The following is a 24,022-nucleotide window of genomic DNA, read 5'->3' on the forward strand; positions in this document are numbered from 1 at the left end:
ATCCAGCTTAAGACACCTTCACCTGAGCTCATGCAACCAAACCTATGTGTTCTCCAACGTCCCCTGATGTCCCACACCCTCCCTGTTCTTACAAACATCTACCTTCAGATCATGTTGCTTCAATTCGTATGCCTTTTTCCCCATCCATTAATAAACATGGTTATCCACTTCCTGCTGACAGTAACTTGTCAATCAGAGACTACACTACAGTAGTTATGTCTCAAGTCCAAGACCTGGGCAGCCATACCGTTTCCAATTTTAAGAAATGAGTTACAGGACAACTGAGAGCTGTATACTTTTTTATTTTACTATTAAATTTGTTTTTTGTTTTTTGTTGTTTTTTTTTGTAAATCTTGAAATCGGTTAATCTTAAAGTAAAAACTAACCATAGATTTGTCTTTATACTTATATACACTCAAGAAATAAATAATGGTCTGAGCATTTAAAAAAAAAAAAGCAGCCGATATATAAACAAAGCTTCAAGCCAAATGGATAAATACAGAACCCACAGAGGACTCAGCTCTCCAATCTCAAGCTCCCATTACTAAACCCAAGGTGGAAGTCACAGGATGTACAGCCGCGGCTAGCAAGCTTCACATGGCTACAGAGCAATCACAGAAGCATGGGGAGGGGGGAGGGGGGGAAAGGGCACTCTGTGTGAAGGGTCAACTGGTTACGTCATCAGAACTTTGGCATGAAACAGTGCTATAAAGCTGGTACAATACAGATGCAAAGAATGTGCGTGACAAACCTAAACACAGAGTAATCGCTCTCCCACCCCCCACCCCCCACCCCCCAGGCTGACAGCACACCCACAAAAACGCAACCGTTCTTCTGCTTGTATCTTAAGAAAGGGCTTGGATTTTATGGATAGCATCTGAAGGAAAAAAAAAAAAAGTCCCCTGCTTATCACATCAGGAACATCTGGGTAGGAAATAGCTGCAGACATCTTTATGGAGTTACAGAAAGGATTTCATAAACTTTGCCTCCAGGAAACCTTGCTGGGTCCTTAGCTCACCCCCTTCCACTGCCACCTTGATATATCATCTAAGCAGGTGGCTGAACTTCCCTAAGCCTTGACTTGGTAAAACAGGAATAACAGCTGCCCTGCTCCCTGTGCTCTAATTAGGCGGCACACACGCAAGCTGTCAAACTACTAAAGGGTGTCTCGGGTGTCACATTTATCCATTCACATAAAGATCTAGAATAGGGGGCTTTCCTCCAGGAGCTTAACAGATAAGGCACTGATATAAAAGCAAAGACTTCATGGGAGAAAGAGCACTGTAGCAACCATCATGCCAGCTCTGTCCACGGGGCTGGTCTCTGCGCAGCAGGTATGTAGAACTCCTGCAGTACCGTATAGCTCCGTAACCAGCAGAGACTTGGCTCCACTGCTGTGGCCAGCATGCACGGTGTTCTGCTTGCTGTTCTGCTAGAGATCAAGGGTGGCCCTCAGAGGAAACGGTTCATAAAAGCCTCTGAGCTCAAGCTCTCTCAGCCTGTAGCCCTCGCCTTGATCCCATCTGTCTTTAACTAACACAGGCATTCTCAGGGGCCAGTGAACTTGAGAGATTCCAGGGATCCTGGTCTCGCTGGCTCCAAATGCTGAAGTTGAGTCATGTGTCTATACATGCCTGGTGCTAATGAGCTGAAGTGCCCAATAAATGTTTGTTCAGCCAAAGTATGCATAACATAAAAAGGAAATGCCAACGATGTGAACTTCAGAAGGTGCTCTGGAAGGCAGGATGAAATACCCAGAATAGAACCAGGATCCATCAGTACCTCGTGTGGGAGGGCAGCAGCCCCAGCCTGGTCTACAGTCCCCTCTCTATGGCATGAGTCAGCTCCTGAGGCAAAGACTTGTCACTAAGGTTCAGTGAGGCCAGGCAGCTGCCAACCTTCCACACAGGGCCACTTCAGAGCCTTGTGTTCCCTGATGTTGGACAAAGCCAGTGCTCACCTAGCGACAGGGAGAGTACCCCGCCCCCCACCCCGAGTGTGCAGGGCTCTGGACACTCCAGTGCTCACACACAAGCTGGCCTCAGCTTCCTGCGGCGGCAACAAAGGTTTACAGCTAGAATCATCAGCAAGAACTTCAGCAGTGCACAGGCCTCTCCAGGAGAAGTCACAGTTGTCAGGGGAGACAGGATGAGCCCAGCAAGCAAGCTCCTCGTGGGGCTCAAGGCTGAGATCGTCCATCGAGTGGGTCTTCAGCAGTAACTTTTCCTCCATGTGCGTGGACAGTGGGGTGTGGGTGTGGACGCCAGGACTTCTTGGGCCCTCAGGCCAAGTTCACAAAGGGACTGGAAGGAACCATGTGAATACAATGTTAGGTCACTCACCAGCAAATGGGCAAACCTGTACCAAGGTGTATCTATTAAGATGTGAATCAACACACATGGACGGGCTAATTTATTGACTTGTTGGCCTTAGGAAGATAAAAAGATCTCCCATGAGAAACACCCATAGGAGCATGTCTAGGCTGCTGGGTGCACGTGTTACAGTCAATGCATTTATGTGCTCTGCACAACACACACACACACACACACACAGAGAGAGAGAGAATTATCAAACTTCTTTGCATTCAAGATTCTCCTGTGGCAGGAAGGGAACAAGGCTGAGCCAAGAGACCTGAATTCTATTTTCGCCTACGGGAACTCCCTGAACTTTTGTCTCCTTATTGGTGAACAAGTTCATGTCAGGGGAGTGAAATCTGATGGCACTGCATATGACTAAGGACACCAGGACTTCCCGGTGGCTCCTTCATTCCTTGGGTTCCTGTTGTTTTCCGTGCCTGACAGAGGAAATAAAGGGCTGACTTGTTTCCCAAAAAAGAAAAAACTGTGAGCCAAGTTACATAAGCTAGCGCTTTCTAGAACAAAATAGAAGGGATAGTACCTTATCCCTTAGATAAGTCCTTGTGTGATTTACAGTCTATCAATGAAATTAATGTATACAGGAGCACTTTGAAAGAGGAAAAACTGACTCTAGCTGCATATGTATCAAAAGATGGCCTAGTCGGCCATCACTGGAAAGAGAGGCCCATTGGACTTGCAAACTATATATGCCCCAGTACAGGGGAATGCCAGGGCCAAAAAGTGGGAGTGGGTGGGTAGGGGAGTGGGGGAAGGGTATGGGGGACTTTTGGGATAGTATTGGAAATGTAAATGAGGAAAATACCTAATTAAAATATTAAAAAAAAAGAAAGAGGAAAAACTAAATACTAACAAAAAAAGGATTATGATAGAGGAAAATCAAATGAGCCTTCGCTAGGCTGCACCCCTTAATGGGGGGGCAGTCTTCAGCCCCCACGAGCCTGTGATTGCTGAGTGCAGGGTCTGCTGATAACTCCTTAACAGAAACCAGATCAGCTGGGGTGCAGTCAGGCCCACTGGGTTGGCAGATGGTCAAGCACAAGGAATCCCTAAGCATGGCTTACTTAATACTTGGTACCGAAAACAGAGGCCGGTGCCTCATCTGAGCAGGTGAAAGTTCTCTACTGAAATGAGCAGGCTTTCGTATAAAAGACCCATCATACGCCAGGGAACTTGGGAGAGATACTCACTCCCCCCAAGCCTCGGTTTTCTCAATGTCCACAGACACAATAACACCTGCCTCCCGGGGTTGTTAATAGAAGTAAGTGATCCTGTAAGCCGACGGATGCGGACAGGCACATGCAGCGTGCCCAACATTCCACATCAGGAGTAGCACCCAGTGCTCTGCTGAAGGCAAGCGGCAGGGAGTGAGAGTGGCTAGAGAGACAGCCTCTCTCCTCTTCAGATGGTGTTTTGGCTTAGGTGGTATAATACAGGCTCCACGGAGGACCCCATTGCCACACACCGTGACATGGGCCTTCCTCCACCTGAAATCATGTGAGTCTACACTGAGCAATGTGATACCACACAGGAGAGCCTCTCTGTCTCGCTTGACTCTACAAGAACACAAGCATTTCTATACCTCAAATCAGGGAGAATTAGGAACACCAACATCAGCTCATACTAACCTGGGTTCCAGAAAATCTAATAAATGGGCTTATATCTCACCTTCTCACCCTACTGCCTACTGCAGCCTAGTACCACCCTACGATGAAGGGTATGAATGCCAGTGCTGGGGACTTATGTATACATACAGTAAGCACATAGAGAATAAGACAGAGCGAGGGGCAGAGGGACAGCCGCCCTCCCTGAGGCCTCATGGCTTTTAGCTTTGGTGTTTGTCCCTCACCCTCCACCGTGTGAGTTTTATAAATGAGACCCTTTCTATTGGTGGCCATGGGCAAATAGCACACAGAAAGTGTGAGTCACCTGGTTTTGTTTTTCATTTTCCAGCCATCCTGACACTTGTGAAACCACAGCTCCTGGCCAGGGGAGATGCTACTCTTCGTTGGGTCTTGAGTGCAAAATGTCACTCTAAGAGAAAAGAGAAGTCACTGTTGTTAGACAAAAATCCTAGACAGTGCTTTCCAGATTCACATATGAGAAAGGGAAAGAGACTTTCCGGGCGTTGTATCCACTACAGAGCTTTCAGGACGGCCCATCATCAGTCACCGCCGTGGGCCTATCACTGTGCAGCACTGCCTCTCCATTACACAGAACTGCTCATCTCTGCTGCAGGACCACCCATCACTCCTGCAGGACTGAAACTGTTCTACAGTTTTGAAATGAGTGGTCAGCCTCCCCACCAGACTCCAGGTCCCTACAGGACAGTTCTATGAAACATCCACTAACAACTACACACCAAAACCAAAGGTCTGGACCCGAGAGATTACTCAACAGTTAAGAACACAAGCTGCGCTTAGAGAAGACAGACTTCTGTCCTCAGCACGCAGCTCAGGTGAGCTCACAACCACCTGTAACTCCAGCCCCAGAGAATTCAATGTCGTCTTCTGGACTCTGTGAGTACCTGCACTCATGTGCGCGCACATACAGACACACACACACACAGAGAGAGAGACACACACACACACAGACACACACAGAGACACACACACCTAATTTAAAACTTAAATTTTAAATCTAAAAAAAGGTTCAGCACGTGGACAGCCAAAAGCATAAGAAAGAATCAAAGGCCTGATAATCATCATTTCACAATAGTTTGTGGCTGCACCACACAGCCTTCGTAATGTGATTACCACACTGATGACTGACAGTATCTGGACATTTCACCCTGATGCTGAGACAGGGGGAAAAAAAAGACATATTCTAGACCTTTCCTCTGGAGTTTAAGCACTGTTGGGCCTACATGTTTATAAAATATGTGTGCGTGTGTGTGTGTGTGTGTGTGTGTGTGTGTGTGTGTGTGTGTATAAAGATAGATAGATAGCTTATCTCATTCATGATCAGAAAATGTGACTTAATACAATGCCAAGAGACCTGCTCCCATCTCACAGAATGGCAACAGTGTCCCACTGTAGGCAAGGAAGCAGAAGAGGGAAGCTGTAACGCTAGGGCCAAGAGAGAAAACTGGTCCAACCACTTTGGAGCGTTAAGTATCGATAGACTACATCTAAGGTCATTGGATAAATTCCATAGACAACATCTGAATGTAAAAGACCAACTCATAAATGTCCAATTGTGGGAAATCTAGATGCATCTAAACAAATTCTACATGCTGCTAATGGGTATACACAAAAAGTACCAATGGGTGTAAAAAACATAAAGGAAGGAAATACATTACCATTAGTTAATTAATGCAAGCGTCCCCTTCCACCTGGTTTGAAAGAAGGGAGGGGTGCAGAATTGACCAGAAGAGCTTCTGTGACTTCTGGCCTTTGAAATCCTATATCTGAATTCAGTATGGGAAATTGCTTGTGTTTGTCAAGTCTCGATAGTGAGTGTTTAGCGTGTCTGAAGCGTTTTATTATAATCATTGTGTTTCTGCTGCCGCACCTGTGAGCGCAGGCTGCACTTAAGACCGCAGGGGACTAGAACAGGTACAATTACAGAGATCACAGGCTGGGTACGTAGAGCTCCCCGCTCAAAACATTGCCAAGCCCAGGTTCCTACACCAGACACTCTAAGGAAGGATTTGCTCCCTGTCCAACGCGTCAATTCTCTCCCTCTGCTGCCAGCCTGGCCAAGGACCACAGACACCGGAAGAATTGTGGAGACAACGTCAGAGGAAAAACAAAAAGGAGATGGCTGGCATCCCCCAACCTGAGGCTGATGGTGGTCACTGCAGAGGTTGGAGAAGAAAACCCTCCTCAGCTGAGGAAGGGTCTCCAGGGTGACACTGCCTTTGAGCCCTCCTTGGCAGGGTTAGAGCACAGCAACAAGAGTTGACATATAAAGGTCTGGATCTCCCAGTTTGGTGTTCAAAGAAGTCAGAGGCTGCCAGCTGGCACAGCAGAGTGGAAGTTACAACCCCAGCTGTGACTTGGAGCCTCTGGAGGAGACCTGACAATGCTCTGGAAAGTGAGCTCTGGATGGGTAGGTTCTGTGGAAGACATCACCCGTGGACCCAGATGCTCCAATCTGCCCAGAGAGCCCTGTCCAGGGAAAGTCCACTTCCTCGAGGTTGGCACAAGACTGGGCGCACAGAACAAGCCCTGAACTCCAGACAGCCCTTGCCCATCCCGTCCTCCTGAGGGGCTGTGATCAGGACATAAGATGTACAACAGTTTCCAGAAGCCCTTATTTGGGAGTCATAGTCCTTGCACAGTCAGTTGAGGTTTCGCTGGTGGCTCTGCATACTACTCGAGCAAGGAGGAAATGCAGAAGTGCCTGGTGCTCTCCTCTCACACAGGCGGACAAGGGCAGGGACACTTACTTGCGCTGGGTTTCCCCAGATTTGACACGAATTCGCCGGATGTACAGCTCCCTCGAGGGGTTGCTGGGTTGAGACAGGTAGTTGCGAAACTCATTCCACAGGTTGTACCAGGAATGGGCTACCCCCTCCCAGGTAAGTCGCATCTTCAAGAGATCGCCCAAGTCCTCCTCAGTGTAGACAAGGAAGGTGTTTGTGGCATTCAGCTCAATCTTCTCCACTCTGCAAGGTGAGACCGAGGCTGATCTCATTCCCCTGCCCCTTGGGGAACTGCCCACCTCCCGCCCTCCACGCCCCCACCTCAAAGGACCATGCACTATGACACGGCCGTGAAGCTGAGTTGCACTCCACATGACAGATAACTCTGTCCAAAGAGCCCGACTTCTTATCAAAACCATTCCTGAGAAGTTCTCCCTTTGTGCCACTAACTCCTAAGAGACAGTACCAAGGAAAGACAGAGTCACCTCCCTAAGGCAAGCATGCTGTCCCTCAGCTCAGAGGCTATGGTCTCACCTTCTCTCTCCCTTACCCTTCCTCCTCTTCCAATTTGCATGGGCTGTCTTGCCACATCAAGCTAGCAATTGTAGATGGTCTAGCCTTGTCTTCCAGCAAGGCTGGACCCTTACAAGTATGACTCTAGTGGCCTTCCTTCCTTCCTTATTCCTTGCTGACAAGACCCCACTGTATTTTTCAGGCTGGCCTGGAACTCACAAGTTTCCCGCCACCACCTTCCAACTGCTGGGATTACAGGTTGCATCGCCACACCCAGCCAACATCACTTGGCAGGAGGATGCTCTGTGCATGGTGGGAATTCAACCAATCACTACAGACTTCTACGAACCCCTCCCACAGATGATCACTACAGAAGACCCAGGGATGACATATAGTCCCTTAAAGCCTCTGGTGTCAGGCGTTGCCTGAGATAACACAGCCGTCTCTGGGCAGCTGATCCAGCAGTTTCTCACACAGCTGACTCATCTCGGGAGCTTTTCTCCCTGAAGCCCTCTGAGTCAAGGACTTGGAGAACACACAGTAGAGGAGAGGAAAGAGAAGACACGGATGCCAGCTAGAACCACCCTATTCTTCCCCCGGGCAAGCTGGCTTGTCTCTCCTGTGCTTCTTCCAATGCCTTCCTTTGCACTCTCAATCTTGGGCCAACTTGTTCTTTGTCCTGAATCGGAGTTGCCTAGAACGCTCACACTTACATTTCCAAGGGCAGGTTCTGGGAGTCTGCGTTGCTACCATACAGGGTAATGTAGAGGGTGGGCTGGGTGTCCCCACTGTTATTGTAAGAGAACATGTGAACTTTCAGCTGGTAATGGTAAACTGCAGAGACAATAACAGAGACCTCTGTGAGCCTTGCTTGCATCTCGAGAGTCATACAGCACACTGAATTTTAGAGACAAACATCCTTCTGGCCCAGGCTAGTCTCAGCCTGGCTCTGGTCTTGCTCTGCCTGAAAGCATAAAAAAATCACTGAAGAGGGACCCTGACCTTGGCAGTCAGATGTTCGGACACTTGGAGCTATTTATTTTCTACTGCATGACACTGGATTAGGGACTGAGGTACAAACCTCTCTGAGTCTCAAGGTCTTCCTATGTAAAACGATGTTTCACAAACTATTGTAAACAGGTTATAAAAGTAGAGACTATTCAATCAACAATCTTGGTACATTGTTTCACATCTATGGAACATGAACATGCTTTGAAAAACAAAATGTGCCAGGGGTGGCTTACGCCTTTAACCCCAGCACTCGGGAGGCAGAGGCAGGGGTATTTCTGAGTTTGAGGCCAGCCTGGTCTATACAGAGAAACCCTATCTCGAAAGAAAGAGAAAGGAAAAAAGGAAGGGAGGAAGGAAGGAAGGAAGGAAGGAAGGAAGGAAGGAAGGAAGGAAGGAAGGAAGGAAGACCAAATGCAAGGTAGAATTTTAAGATATTGATACTGATGGTCATGGGGTAGTGTCTATATCACAAAAGGGTCCTTACCCTGAGTTTCTATGGAGCCACATTACTAGGGCATGCATAATGTGATCTGATTGACAATAACTTGCTACAGCTAAGTAGACCACAGCTCCCCTGGGCTGCTACTACACACCCTGCTCTTCAAGAGAGTGAAAAAAAAAAAAAAAAAAGCCTAAGGGGCACTTGGGAGCCAGAAGAAGGTAAGTTACCTTTGAAAGGCATGCCAGCCCGGGTTTTTAAATACATTTTGCTATTCCTCTTCTTTCTCATTTTCTTGGCGTTGTAGCCAATGTTATTACAACGGTTCTTCCGGCAGCTGAGGCAGATTCCCCTTTTGAAGCGGCTGGAGTCTGTGCACTGGAAGGCAAAGCTGGGCTTGTCCTGATTCACCAGAGAGTCGACAAAGAGGTGTACGGCTCGCTCGTGCTCGCATTTCACCATCTCTGAGATTGCTGAGGAAGACACGGGACAGAGAGCACGTGGGATGAGCCACCACTCAGTCAGTGGTCAATACACACTCATGGGCGCCAGTTAGGTTTGTTAAGGCTGGCAGTGGGTGATTCTTAACACAGGCTCGGGGGTATTCCAAGCTCCTACTAAGATACAGAGGAACTGAAGACCACTCCAACAGTAACTGTCCATTCAGAGAAGGCAGCAGTATTTACTCCAAGAAACAGAGAGAAGAGAGTTCATATACTAAGAGTGATCTGGATTACCCTGGACCCATGTCTGAAGGGATGGGCATCAACAGGAGGCTGTCCACCGGGAGTGGTGGCACATGCCTTTATTCCCAACAATTCAAGGCAGAAAGATAGGTGAACCTCTGTGAGTTCGAGGCCAGCCTATCCTACATAGCAAGCTCCAGTACAATAGAGACTACAGAGACCCTGCCTCAAAAAAACATTAAGAGAGGAGAGGGGATAAGATTGAGTATCAAAGGGCAGCTATGTGGTAGTCACTAAGCCCTAACAGCTGTCTGGGTAGAAATACCATGCTGGGCATGGTGGCACATATCTCTAACACAGAAGGCAGTGGGAGGCAGATCTCTGTAAGTTTGAATCCAGTCTTGACATTTCAAGTCCCAGGCCAGCCAGGGCTACTTAATGAGACTCTGTCTCAAGCAGAAGAAAAATTAATTAATAACGACTGTGATTTGGAAGCAGGTGAATGTTAGCAGGCAAGCAGTATGCGTCACCACTGTGGGAAGAGGTAGGAGTGCTTAATTGAACTCGGTTAGCTCCACTAACAGACGGATAGAGTGAATCCAGCACCAGACGGACACATAGAGACTCACTTCCATATGCAAAAGATCCGATGACATCATTGAATCCACAGCCTGGCTGGAAGTCACCGCCATTGGGATAGATGTCAATGTGACCCACAGGCATCCGAATCCCAATGCTCAAGCCAAAGGACAGCGTGTAGGTATGCAGGACATCCACAAAGTCTGCATCGTCCGGGGACAGCCTTCTGTTGATGTCCACCCCTTCAAACATGGGACCCGCGGGATCCAGACCTGCAGCAGAGGAAGCCCAAGCAAACTTAGAGTCAGGGTCAAGGCGCTGCTGAGTCTTGCCCGAGAGTCCACGTGTGCTGACAGAAGATGCTCTCTCAGCCCAGTCACCAGATGCATCAGGAGAGCATGTGGGGAGGCAACTGGTCAAGTGTGCATAACAGGGTGAGACTTAACTCTGACTTCTCATTCTGATCTATACAAACCTAGCAACATTGTTTAAAAGAGTAAGCTGGGCAGTGGGGTGCATGCCTTTAATTCCAGCACTTGGAAGGCAGAGGCAGGCAGATTTCTGAGTTCGAGGCCAGCCTGGTCTACAGAGTGAGTTCCAGGACAGCCAGGGCTACACAGAGAAACCCTGTCTCGAAACACCCCCCCCCCAAAAAAAGAGTGAATGGGAGCCCCCATGCCCTCACACCACACCACACCCCCAGCAAAGCATAAATGTAGATTGGTTCTCCAGGTGACCCTAAAAGTCAGTGGCTTGTGGACCAGACACTGAGAATTTTCTCTAGTCTTCAGGATCATATATGAAGTGGAACCTCGGGCCTCAATGTATATAGCTTGTGTAAAAAAAAAAAAAAAATAAGAGATTAAGAACTTAAGAACTTGTCTGTATTTATATATATATATGTGTGTGTGTGTATATATATATATATATATATATATATATATATAATTATCAAACTGTGATTGTATGAACTGAATTTGTCCCTATCAGGAAGGCTCCTTGCTCTACAGATGAAAAAAATAAAATAAAAAATAAAAAACCAATGCGGAACAAGTTAAGCAGTAAGAAATGGGCCCTATTTCATCCTGAACAATGTTGGACCCCGGGAAGTGCTTTCATCACTGAGAAACGCCTGGTTGATTTCCTGTTTATGGCACTTGTGGGTAGGAGAACTAGCAGCATCTACTGAGGACAGGCCAAAGATGCAGCTACACATCCTAAAACGTGTCACATGGCCCTGACGCATGCACACAAACACACACATACACCTCCAAATCTCCATGGGCCCCACATAGCAGCACTTCCCAGACTGAGAGACCCTAGTCTAGAGACAACAAGACCTGGAGGTGATATGGCTGAAAACTCACCTCATTCATTTTGTGTTGTTTATTATTTATTTATTTTTTCATTTATTTTGGGACAAGAGCCTGGGAGCTGGCAGAATGCTAACCAGCGCCACATGCTGCAGCCTCCATGCCTGAAAGCAGACCCTTCCCACCAACCTCTCTGCAGCGGGGAACTGGCTTCTGTCCAGTTGCACACCCCACAGTCTTGTAGAACTCACTGTATAAGCCACACTGGTCTTGAACTCTCAGAAATCTACCTGCTTCTGCTGGGATGAAAGCAAGCGTCACAACACCCAGCCAATCCACGTCTTAGAAAGAGGCAATGGGCGACAGAACCATGTCCCCCAGATCAGGACGAGGAAAAGGTGAGGTCACCGGGTGCGTGTGAGAGGTGACTTTAGGACAAAGGCAGAGCTGCTTTCTAGAGTGAACAGACTAAGACTTTGGTGTGGAAGCCAAAACCAGAAAGTGAGAGAAGTCTAGATGGTTTTATGGGTAACCATGGCAGAAAGGGATCCCAGGCTACTTAGGGCTCAACCCTAGCCCAGGACCAGAAGAAAGATGGCATGAAAGTGTGCCCTTCCAGGATGGTCTACAGTGTCCTGTTTGATAGGCTGCAAGGCCACGTTGTGACACAGAAGCGTCTCCCTGCCTCTCACCATGTGCACCGAAGGGGAAAAGAAAGAAGAAGAGGAACATTATGCTTTGCAACCAATACAAGAGAGGGGCTCTTTGCTTGGTGCAAACAAAGGTCCCCACCAGACGGGCAACTCCATGGAAACGAAGCTGGGCTGGAGGAATGCCGACAGCTGAGGGAGCCTCCCAGGCCAGTGTGGGGCCTTCACCTACCCAGACTGAGCCAGCTCCCTGCTCGGACTGTGTGACACACATCCCTGGCCCACAAGCTAAGGCGAAAAGTGACATGATCTGATTTTTATTATTATTATTATTACTATATATTATATCTATACTTTTAGATAGTAGCTAAGGGCAGGCCCTGAAACCTAGTAACCTGGCCTGAATCCCAGATCTGTGACTTAATATTGTGCAAGATATTGGGCTCATTGTTTAATCATCCAGTCCTCCTTCCCCCATCTGTGAAAGCTGCAAGGTTACTGTGTGGCTTACAGATAGCATGGAGGAAGTACCATATGCTTAAGGGTTGGATGTTAAACAGCACCTATCCTATAGCCTGCCCAGGATGCAAACCTTGGTCATACAGTCATACTCTTTTTTTTTGGGGGGGGGGGGGATTCAAGGCAGGGTTTCTCTGTGTAGCCCTAGCTGTCCTGGAACTCACTCTGTAGACCAGGCTGGCCTCCAACTCAGAAATCTGCCTGCCTCTGCCTCCCAAGTGCTGGGACTAAAGGCGTGCGCTACCACGCCCAGCTTCAGTCATACTCTTAAAAGAATCTACCTGCTCGGTTCTTGCTGATCCAGTTAGGAATGCGTGACCTCTTCCACTCTGTTCCACAGATTGCTGTCTGGAGCTGTGGAAGGTTCAACTTCTGCAAAACCCACACCCTTGAGCCAAACAAGCCTGGGACTCAAGTCTCTTAAAGGCCCTGAGCTAAGGGCACCTGTGGTCTCTGCACGGTGGTATCACTACCCTGAGGCCTCTTCCTCAGCAGTTACCACTCAAACAAGCAAAATGAACTGGGAAGCTCTGTTGCTAGCCCTATCTCTCCTCAAACTAGAAACAGGGGAAAACCAAGTCTTTGGTTTGTCCTTGTTCCCAAGGACACATTGGACCTTGATCCTGGTAGAGACCACATGTGTGCTATAAGTTTGCCCCTGGCTGACCCGGCTCTGGAACACTGGAGAATGGCCACACAATCATGGCCTCCTTTGGACAGTTCAAGCCCCAGTACACTACAAGTCAGGAGGAAGGACTCTTGAGCTACGCAGGATGGAACCACTGGCTCTAGAGGAGTTTGTATGTATATGACTATGTGTGCACCCATTAGATGTGTGTACACCTATTAGACTATGTGTGTATCTATTAATCTGAGGGTGTACACACACGCCACCAGACTCTGTGTGTGCGCCTATTAGACTCTCTGTGTGCACACCTATTAGACTCCTTTCCACCTGAGTACTGTCTTAAAATAAAAGCACTACAGGGAAAGATGGTCATACCTTTTCTTCTAGGTGCCCTCTAACTGTGACTTAAATGTATCCTCCCCACAAAATTCATGGACAGAAAAAGTAATCCCAGATTATCCATGGTATTTAGGGATGAGATGTTTGAGAGCCAATTAGCATCAGAAAAAGTCATCAGGGTAAGGTTGCCAACTAGATTCTAGTGGGTTGGGTTTTTTTTGAAATAATTTATTTAATTTTATTTTATGTGCATTGGTGTGAGGGTGTCAGATCCCTTGGAACTGGAGTTACTGTCCTGGAGACAGTTGTGAGCTGCATGTGGGTTGCTAGAAATTGAACCTGGGTCGTTTGGAAGAACAGACAATACTTTTAACCACGGAGCTATCTCTGCAGCCCTGATTCTGGTGGTTTTTATAAGAGAAAGAACGACCTAAACAAGCACGATTGTTCTGGCTAATCATAAGATGCCCTCCATCATGTTATCATGCAGCAAACAGATGCCAGGAAGCCAAACAAAAAAACAAACAAACAAAAAAAAAAAAAACCTCCTATGCACTATAAGTTATCCAGTCTGTGCCATTCAGTTATAGCAACAAAAAGAAATCTAAGACCTCATCCTTAGTGTATTAGGGATGAGATGGGAGCTAGGGATGGATGGCTGTAAAGTAATGCTGGAAGGAGAAAGAAGGTCAGGGGAACAAATTTACCAACAGCCTTAGTTGGAGGAAGTTCTCTTGTGTAACTGGCGGCCTCCAATGAATAAAGGATCTTGGACATTTTACCCAATCATTGAATAATTTAGTCCAAATTCAAGAATTTTTAAAAAATCCATTTTCAATTAATAAAAAAAGTCTCTCTTTAATTACAAAATTCAATGACTCATTCTGCACAGGTCACAGTTACTGATAAAGAAACAACCTTAATCCTGGAAAGTGTCAGCCGATAAAGTAAGAGACCAGAGGCAGGATTCAAAGCAGACTCTACCACTCGCTCCTTTCTCAACTCTCTGGAATCTCAAGGGTGGAAACCAAAACTGAACACTCAGAAGCCTGGAAGCCAGGGCAGGGCCCTTTGGCTCCTGCTTTATAGTTCTTAGCTATTTGGCCCGAAGCAAATTGTGTCTCACCTCTGCCTGTTTCCTTTCCTCGTGGACTAGACCAGTGGTTTCCAAACTATGTTCCTATTATCAAAGACCTTGGTATTTCCCCACCTTGAATTTCTCCCAGGAAGGAAAAAGTCAGAAAGGTATGGCTAACACAGCTCATATATACATATGGAAGGGCACAGCTAACACAACTCATATATATATATATATATATATATATATATATATATATATGTGTGTGTGTGTGTGTGTGTGTGTGTGTGTGTTTATGTATGTGTGTATAGGTACACACACATACATATACACACATACACATATATATAGTATATATATACACACACATATTTAACACACATATAGATAAATATATATATATTATATATACATATATACACATACAAATACGTATTTATATTTATATATACATATAGATACACACATATACACATATAGATACATAGATATTTATATATACATGCATATAATACACACATACATACACACATATAGATACATATATTTTTATTTATATATACATACATATATATACACACATATAGATACATATACATACATGCACAGATACACACACATACCCACTGGAAGCAGATCTTACCAGTGATCCTGCCCACTGTTCCTTTCACAAAGTTGCCAGCGTATCCAGCCACGTGTGCTCCAAGGCTGTAGCCAATCAAGTGAACGTTCCCAAGAGAGAACTCTTCCTTCTCCTGCAGAAAATCGTCGAAGAGAATAGGCTGAAGAGTGTAATCCTGAGATTCCAGGGCCACCAACAACTCAACAAGCCCATCATGATAAAAGAAGGGCCATGGGGTCATAGGCATACAACTCCCTGTAGCATTGCCAGTTTTGCTGGCATGCAATATGGATGGTCCACCAGGGCAGAAGGTTCTAATGGACTTGGTGTGGCTCTTGAAATGCCCAGGAGGTGGGGTGGAAGATGTGACCACAGGCGATGTGCCTGATCTTTCCTCTGCAAGCAAAGAATGGTTTCCTTTCTTTGGGGCAGAATTTAAAGGACGCAGAGGCATCAATGTAGAAGTAAAGGACACCAAAGGACACCACTTTGCAGACCAGAGTGCCAGCCGTGGCTGCAATGATCTGCGACCTGCCTGTACCCTTAGGCTTTGACCTCTATTCTACCACCTAAGAGCTTCTGACTCCTCACCTTAAACTACCTGGTTTCCTACATACAGTGTTCCCTTCCAGAGTACTCATCATGGTTGGGGGATGCTGAGGTGGGACTCTGACCTATGGCTCAGAAAACACTCTCTAAAGCTTGTCAGAGCAAAGAATGACCACTCGCAATTCTTACGCAGGACGCTGCCAGGACTCATAGGATTCCCGGGTGAGAGGAGAGCCAGGCTGGAAATGCTCAACCCCTGTTAAGTCTACAAGTCTCAGGCAAGCGGTTAGCTTACGAAAAGTAAATCAAGACCCCCAGATCTGTTTTGCACACACTATTTCAAACAGTGCAGTGGCTGATCTATGTAAAGCAGCCTCCTTGCCATCCCTTAGCATGGCATCCGTCTTTGGCTCCTTCCGATTAAGAGTGGCTCCTGGCTCCTGGCCATTCACAACCACCCCGAGGGCATTGGCTTCTAAGATCAGGAACTCATCTCCCGCAAGACATTTTTTTTTAATAGCAAATAAAGTAACAGAGGAATCCAGGAATCTATTAATAGTTAAAAGGCTCTGGTGAGGGATTTGAGGTAGTTCGTGCAGTGCTTTAATTTAGTAAACTGTAATGCTAGAGATTTTGAGCATACTTGAAGTTCACAGTAACAACGTGTGCTCTGCAAATGTTGTGGAAGACGCCTCCCTTTCATCTCCGCTTACCTGCAGCCAGTCAAGCATCCCAGCTACTCTCTGTCCCACCACCCTGGTGTTATTGACTGCATCCGTGTACAGCTGATGAGCCAGGGGCAGCCAGTCAACCACCACGACGTTAGCATCTTTCTCTCTCATCTGCAGGGCTGATACAAGTTTATGCAGCCAGCTCTCAAACATGCCACTCATCTGCAAAGAGAACAGAACGATTATTCTCCTTTTAATTCTCCTTCTGGACTTGAGAAATCCCATGCTCCTCCCCCCCCATCTGAGTGATCCTTCACATAGACTGCGCAAGTCGGCCAAAGGCAGAAAGGCTTGATGCTTCTTCTCCACCTCCTCTCACTGCTCTTCATAGCTCCAGTTTCCCATCAGAATGTTCACAGCTGATGTGCTGTGCTGCACTGCCCTACTCTCTTTTGCATGGGTGTTAGTGATGATGGATGATGCCCTGATGTTAATCTGAATCCCTCTCTCTGTCAGGCAAGTGGCCTGGTCCATCCTTCAGGGAGCTGGAGAAGGTTGCCTTGGAGAATTAGCTCCTCCCTCGGAGATGCAGGGAGGCACTGTCACTCATACCAAGTTAACAAGTCCTTCCCCACAGCCCATCTCTGCCATCCTCTTGACCCCAGCGTAAGAAAAATCTACCCCTGGAATCCCAATTAGAACTCAGAACACATCCCCCCCCCTAGAAGCAGCATTATACATGATGACTAGAAGCAGTTGTAAACCGATCCACACGTACATTATCAAATAAATAGATTTTCTGTGCTTAGCCTGGGAACCCAAACACTATTTACAACTTCCTTCTGTGGGAAACTGCCATTCCAAGTTCCAAACACATTACAAAAGAACTTTCTGGAATGCTCCCCACTTGTAAGCTGCGGGCGGTTAGTATTTGCATTCTGACAGGAGGACCTTAGAGAAATTCAAATGTGAGATTCCACTCGTGTCCAGAGGGATGAAGACAGACGGACAGACAGACAGGCCCTCAGACTTCTCTTCATTCACTTTAGGAAAGTAGACTCCTACCCTTCCAAAACTCCCAAGCCCGACCCCAACTGTTGACAGTAGATCTAAAGCCCCAGCAAGAATGTAACGGATATGAATTTCCCATCATTAAGCAGAAGAACGTCCCCTCCCAATTAGTCCAGGCAGAAACCTGTTCACTTAATAGCGCCATTTTCCTACAGACTGTCATTATATGAATGAACAAATCCCTTGCTGGCCAAGGGTTTCTGAAGCTGAGTGTTAAAGCCCCTTTTTGTTGAAGTTTGTCATGGGCCTTTCAATGGAAATTGCTCAGCTAGGGCACATAAAGAGCCCAGTGCCTTTAAACGGGGCCATCTCTATGCAAACAGGAGGGCAGCATGCCAATCGAAGCCAGCCAACCGGGCCAGCTGGCCCCTCGAGTCTCTGAGCCAGTTACTTGCTTCAGTTCGGCTCTGCTCTTGGAGTAGGATGGTTCCCCTCCAGGCAGTGGTTGGCCAATGTAATTAAGCATAATTAGAGCTCCTTCAGAGCTAGAGGAGTTGGGCTGCCGGCCTCAAGAGAACCACTTTCTGAAAGCCCATTGCATGCCAGCCCTAAATGCCACCCTGCTGAGTCCAGATTACCCCCTCTGAGAAGCGCCCATTACATTCTTCACAGCTGTCCGAAATACAAGCAGCCCACAAGGAAGGAGAGGGGGAGAATTTGGAATCTGGAAGCACTGCTATTCTTTCTAATTGACCAAAACAAAAGGAATCAAATTTTCTATAAAGCTGCAGAACCCCCTCCTGGGCTCACCGTCCATCCATGAATGATGAAGAAGGTTTTGGCTGTCATGTTGAAGCCACAGTTTTCTAAGAGTTTGCTGTCACCAAGGGAGAGATTACACCCTTCCTGCTCTGGGTCCTTAGAAGTGCGGATGTTAAAAGCCACAGAGGGTCTGGCGGTAGCTGGTACTCCAGTGGGTTTATGATGCTCATCTGGGGAGAAAGAGCAGGGTAAGTACTTCTGGTGCTTGGAGTAGTGAGTTCGAGTCCAACCTTGAGCAAATCCCTTTTCATTTGGGTTTTACTGTCTACACCTACTGTTTCCTCTTTGCCTCCTAAGGGAATCTGAAGCTACTAAAAATCCAATATTTCAACTATCTTCAGTGAGTATTAATTAGTCATTTGAACTAAATCCCGTAGCTCAGAAGTAAGTAGCTGTCTACCATACTTCTCTTTATCTTTCCCTATCAAACAGATGTTCCCTTACACTCCTTGAAATTCCTGCCTTTGGAGTGTGGGTCCTCTTTTCCTGGAATGCTTAAGACCAGTCAAGTCAAGAATCCAGAAGTTTTCAGATTAAAAAAAAAAAATCTTTATGGCCAGGCACAATGGTGTGTGCCTGTAATACAAGGCACCCCAGAGGCAGAACTAGGTGGAGGAAGGATGCCTGTGTATCCTAGGCTAGCATGGGCTAGAGAGTTCCAGGTACATGGGAATATGTCCTCATCCATTCCCTCCTTCCCCCTGCCCCATAGGCCTGGTGGCTCACACCTGTTCAGATTAGTTCAAATGACTAACTTCAGCACTTGGGGAGCTGATGCAAAAAGGATTACTAGCCTGAGACCAGCATAAGCAACATAGTGAGATCCAGCCAGCCGGGACTTTATAGCAAAACTGGGGGAGGGGGAGGGGCTGGCGGGGAGAGTGACAGTGACATCAAAGGGGGAGGCAAGCATTGTGAAACACACCACACATTGCATGGCAGCCCCAGCAGAGTCCTAGGTATTCCCCAAGGACCAAATGTACTAATGTTTTTCTGCAGAGAAACATAGGACAACTCACACGCTAGAGAAAAAAATTACAAAGGTTACAAATAGCTTTCTCTCGGGATTTGCTGCCAGACCAGTTGAGAGCATATAAGGTCAGGTTCTTGCTCTGCAAGGTCCCAAGTTCCAAGTTTTGAGAGGTTTGGGATTTTGCAATTGGGGGTAAAAGGGTATTGACCCACTGTACAAATGACTTTTCCCTGGTATTCCCATTGGGTCCTAGCACTTACTTCAAAGACCTTACACATTCTCGGGGGGGGGGGCCCTCTGCAGGGGCAACAAGCACCAGTTTGTTACTCCAACAGCAGAAGCCATGGGAAAATTCCTCAGAGCAGCAAAGCTGCCCCTTCCAGCTCTCTGTCACAGAGAGTGCTGCCCTTTCCTGCTCCTAGGACGCGGCACTTATGGCCATGATGACATCATCATTTAAGATAGTCACTAACTGACCCACACTGTTACCATCCTGACCCACTCCTCAACCATCCTAGTAAACCTCTCTTGATAATGGATTAGGCAAAGAGAGTGTACTCCGCTGTTACCCAGAAACCTCAGGGAGAGAGAGATCAAATGAGCATCCCGGAATTTACTTAAGCCAAGAGTTAAGAAACAGAAGGATAAGCCAGTTATAAGTAGCACAAGACTGTAATCGCAGCTACAGTGAAGGCTGAGGGCAGGAAGGCAGCAGACTGGAGACCTGCCTGAGGTACAGAGGGAACCGAAGGCAAACCTGAACAATTTAGCTAGCCCTGGTTTTCAATTTTTAAATAATAATAAGCAATCATAGCTGTAAGGGACTAAGGATGTGTAGCTGTGCAGTACAGTGTGTTTAGTGCACGCTTACGGCCATGGATTTAATCTTCAGAATCTAAAAGGTACACAGGGAAATAGGGAGTGACTCAAGACAGCTGAGTGCCTGCCCGGCATGCACAAATCACAGAGTTTGATCCTTAGTACCATAAACCAGGTATGGTAGCTAGCACATGCTTGTGAGTCTGAGGCCAGTCGGGGCTACATGAGACACCATCCCCTACCCCCAAGGGAAGAACAAAAGGAGGAAGAGAGCAGAGAAGCCATAGCCATGGAGACACAAGGGGCTGGGGACATATGTCACACAGAAGAGGGATAAAATCCAAAAAAACACAGCTAAAGACACATGACCTGGACACGGGTTAGCTGTCATGAAACTGAAGCCCCAACCGGCAGAAATTTGAGCTAGCAACATTACCAGTTCAGTCCTTCAACCTGGAGAGAGAGAGAGCCATTCTCACAGAGAGCAGATGGGGTAGCTTAAGAAGAAAGGGAGCTGTTGGCCTCCAGGGAGAGAGAGTGAAGCTAAACCCATCCATAGACATGGAGGACCACCCTGATTTCCCAGCTTGCTCTGACCTACCCTCACCGCAATCCACCTTGGTTCCTACAACTTAAGGTCACTTTGGCTTCTGGGCCTTCATGATTGTTCTTCACTCAGATGACCCTCTCAGTTTCTTGCTGGGGGGGGGGTGTCAAGTTCTAGATAAGGCTCTACCTGACCACACGATAAAAGGTGCCCCCCAACACCCCGCCCCCCGCAACCGGACAGTTTAACCTCCCTCCTCAGCTTCATTTTCCTGCCTCATTCCTGAGCACCCTTTGCATACATTAGTAGGAACGGCTGATATTAGATCCCACAAGGAAAAGGACTGCAGTCTATTCTGCTCCTTGCTGTCTTCCTCCACCACCAAGAGTCCCTGGTACTGGGATGCAGTGATTTTTCAAACGAATGGCACCATCCCCTCAAGACTCTGAACCACCGAACCCAGAACGTTGAAGGAACTTCAGATGCCACCTACCTCAAGTCACCCTTCAAGCTAACACTTGCTAGGAGAAGGTTGATTCGCGCCCCCCCCCCTTCCAGTTTAAGCTCCCAGGTACCGGTAAAGTAACGTGGACTCCTAGCTCCTGGCGCTCTCTCTGCAAACTAAATGAAATGATAAGTCTTGGTTTGCGTGTTCTGGGACCCTCCACTGCTTAACCAGCTCATGCTGGCTCTGGATGACCCTGCCATCACTCCACCAGGGCAGGCTGCCTCCGGTGAAAGAGTGTTATTCGGAACCAAAGAAGCAAGAGCAAGATGCTAAAGAAGAATCGGGGAAGGGAGAGAGGAAGGAAGATTATTCGGGGAGGACGTCACAGTCACAGACCAGGTGTTCCCTACAAGCGATTGTCAACCTGAAACCCTCCACCTTAACTTCCAAGACACCTAAGCGTGATGAAGGAGGGCCGGGGTGGGGGGGGGGGGGTGAGAGGCACCGGAAGTTAGAGCGCTTTCTAAGAATCCTCTAGCCTCACTAACCTCCAAAGACCAGACAAGGTTTAAAACATGGTATAATTTAAGGGCGGCTAGAAGGCAGCTCGGCTAGCAGGACAAGCTGGGAAGGAAGCACAAGAGAGGAATCCAGCCCACGCACTCTGCTCGCCCGCAGCCTCCAGGACGGCTTGCTAGCGGATGCTCTCATCTGAAACGCCGAGACAAGTGGCCTCAGACACCCAGGAGGAGAACACAGACAGAGCAGTGGGAAAGGATTTCTTTGGGACCTAGAAGCACTGACGAAGGGTCGGCAGGACAGTGAGAGCCCAGCGCAGAAAAGAAGGGGGAAGAAGAAGAATAAAAATAAATTCACGTTACCTCGCAGCGACCCCTGGGGACGCAAGGTTGTGATACTTCCCGCCGGGAAGTAACAATAGACGCTCCAAAAGCCGAGCAGGAAAACCGTGTTTCGCATCCTTCCCCGCCACGCCCCCTCCTCTCAAGCAGGTTTTTGGTTTGGGCTTTTTTGTTGTTGGGTTGGTTTGGGTTGGTTTGGTTTGAAACCACTAAAACCTCCAGAGACTAGAAGTGGACAGGCCGGGTGTCGGCCAGAAGGTGATGGGGTGGACAGCTGGCAGAACCTGGAAGGTTGGTAGCGCTGCGAGCGGTGACCGGGAAAGCGAGCGTGTGGAGGGACACGCTGCCCAGCCCGACCTGTCCTCTCCCAGAGCCGCTGCGAAGTCGGGACTCGCCGCTGTCACACCGCGAACTCCAGGAGAGGTACTTTTTAAAAGTATTCTAGTCATCTGACCCATCGCCAGATGGATATTTGCATAATTTATTCCCGTCTCGGGACTCTGATTGGTCACACCTTCACTGACGCCCAAACCGAGAACTTCCCAAAGTTTGAATGAAAGTGCCACACACCCACCGCGTGGACGCCTGCAGGGAGAAACTAGCTACGCACCGCGGACCCGCTCCACGGGCTGCTGAGTCGCCAGCCTCCCCTTGCTTCCTTTCCAATTCCCGAACTCTCAGATCCGCCACTCGCCCCCTGGATATCGCAAAGGGATATTTTTCCGAAACGGTACTCCCACTGGAGAAGAGATCCGGGAAGACGGGAGGTCATCTTCTCCAAGATGGGAGAGCCAGCCAGCGCTGGGATGGTCTCTCCGCACCCAGGACTGAGGGTGGGGATAGAGAGGAAAAAACACCTAGTGTTCGTTCCATCTTTCTCTACAACAGCTTTGGTCCAGGTAGCAGCAGCGTGATGGCAGATCCAGGAGCTGTGGACTGAGGTCTGCTTTGGGGGGTTACACAAACCCCACCTCAAATACCTCGTTTCATTACTAGCTGCTACACTCGGAACAAGCCCATTCCCTCATCCGCGATGTAAGGGGCTATCAGTTCCTGAGGCTTAGGGATCCTGGGGAAATGGACTCGCTCGCCTAGGAAAGCGCTCAAAGCGGGTAGGCGTTCTGTCGTCACTGGGGAGTCGAAACGGAGTGTCACACGTCACCTTCCCTGAACCCAGAAAGGGTCTAAGACACCTGGCCCAACCTCTGCCACGCGCCCCACTTCCCAGTGAGTGGAAATTAAGCATCCTCCTGTCTATGTTCCATCCATCCTTTCCTCCCTCTCTTTAATCTGGATCTCGTGTCTGTGAACCACGAGCGGATGACACTGTAATCCGGAGTCCGTGCTGAGTTCCTGAGTCTGGGGCGGTGGCGGAGCCAGCGCACCTCCCAGCCGGTGGCGATCCTGAGCGCCAGGCTAACTGGAACTCACAGCCTCGGGGCTGCGCGTCACCATCCCACTCTCCTTCAGCTAGGGGAAAAAACTGCTCTACTGGCCACGCCCTGGAACACTGGGGGAGACCGTCCCACCGCTCCCCGGAAAGGAGAACCCCTACAGCAGCCCCGCACCCCCTTCCTCGCTAGAGTGAGCGACCGTTGTGGAAAAAAAAACCCGGCCCTAGCAAGTCAGTCCTGTTCTGTGACTCTGGCTGCCAGGCGAGCACACTTCTTGGCTCACGTGAGCTGTCGCCGATTTACAAGAAGTAGATTGGCTTTATCTTTTGAGTGTAAAACTCGCTGTGATCTATCTGTGGGAAAGTTGATATCACCTCCAGTCCCCACCCCATCCCCCAACCCCCACTGGCCCTTTTCCAGTGGCGAGCTACAACACGGGCCAGGTGTCACCTGCACTTAACAGAAACAGGAAACAGACTGGCTGCATGCATCCTTGAAGAAAATCGCAGTCTGCCTCTACTGCCCTAGGTTGGCCTTGGCCAGTTGTCCTCTAGATATGAACCTTTGGCAAGCGTTACTAGCTGAATCTTTATAGCTAAAATCAAGGGCTAGCCTGTGACACATACATTTAATTTTTTTTCCTTACTAGCTGAATCTTTGTAGCTAAAATCAGGGGCTAGCCTGTGATAGATAGATAGATAGATAGATAGATAGATAGATAGATAGTTTTAAAGTCTCCATTAGCAGGGGACAACCACGGTGAAAGGATAACACAAGCGCAGAAATCCTGCAGCAGCCCTCTCCCAA

The 24,022-nt window shown here is 48.0% G+C and overlaps 1 protein-coding gene across 2 annotated transcripts; it reads right to left on the reverse strand.

The window, feature by feature from the left end:
- Window positions 1–286: 286 nt before the first annotated feature.
- Window positions 287–22,228, reverse strand: Lipg (lipase, endothelial). 2 transcript variants are annotated; one of them, NM_010720.3, is made up of 10 exons: window positions 21,843–22,228; window positions 18,163–18,344; window positions 16,384–16,563; window positions 15,143–15,254; window positions 10,023–10,244; window positions 8,938–9,180; window positions 7,971–8,091; window positions 6,769–6,987; window positions 4,305–4,409; window positions 287–2,303 (listed from the first exon to the last, which is right to left on the reverse strand). In NM_010720.3, exons 1-10 carry the CDS (start codon window positions 21,937–21,939, stop codon window positions 2,282–2,284), a joined length of 1,503 nt encoding a protein of 500 aa, NP_034850.3. In that variant the 5' UTR covers window positions 21,940–22,228; the 3' UTR covers window positions 287–2,281. The 2 variants fall into 2 exon arrangements, with proteins under 2 accessions (NP_034850.3, XP_006525755.1); XM_006525692.3 differs by lacking the exons at window positions 18,163–18,344; window positions 21,843–22,228 and adding an exon at window positions 16,659–16,982.
- Between the last annotated feature and the right edge of the window lie 1,794 nt (window positions 22,229–24,022).

This window comes from Mus musculus, chromosome 18 (assembly GCF_000001635.26).
Source record: "Mus musculus strain C57BL/6J chromosome 18, GRCm38.p6 C57BL/6J".
Lineage (NCBI taxonomy): Eukaryota > Metazoa > Chordata > Mammalia > Rodentia > Muridae > Mus > Mus musculus.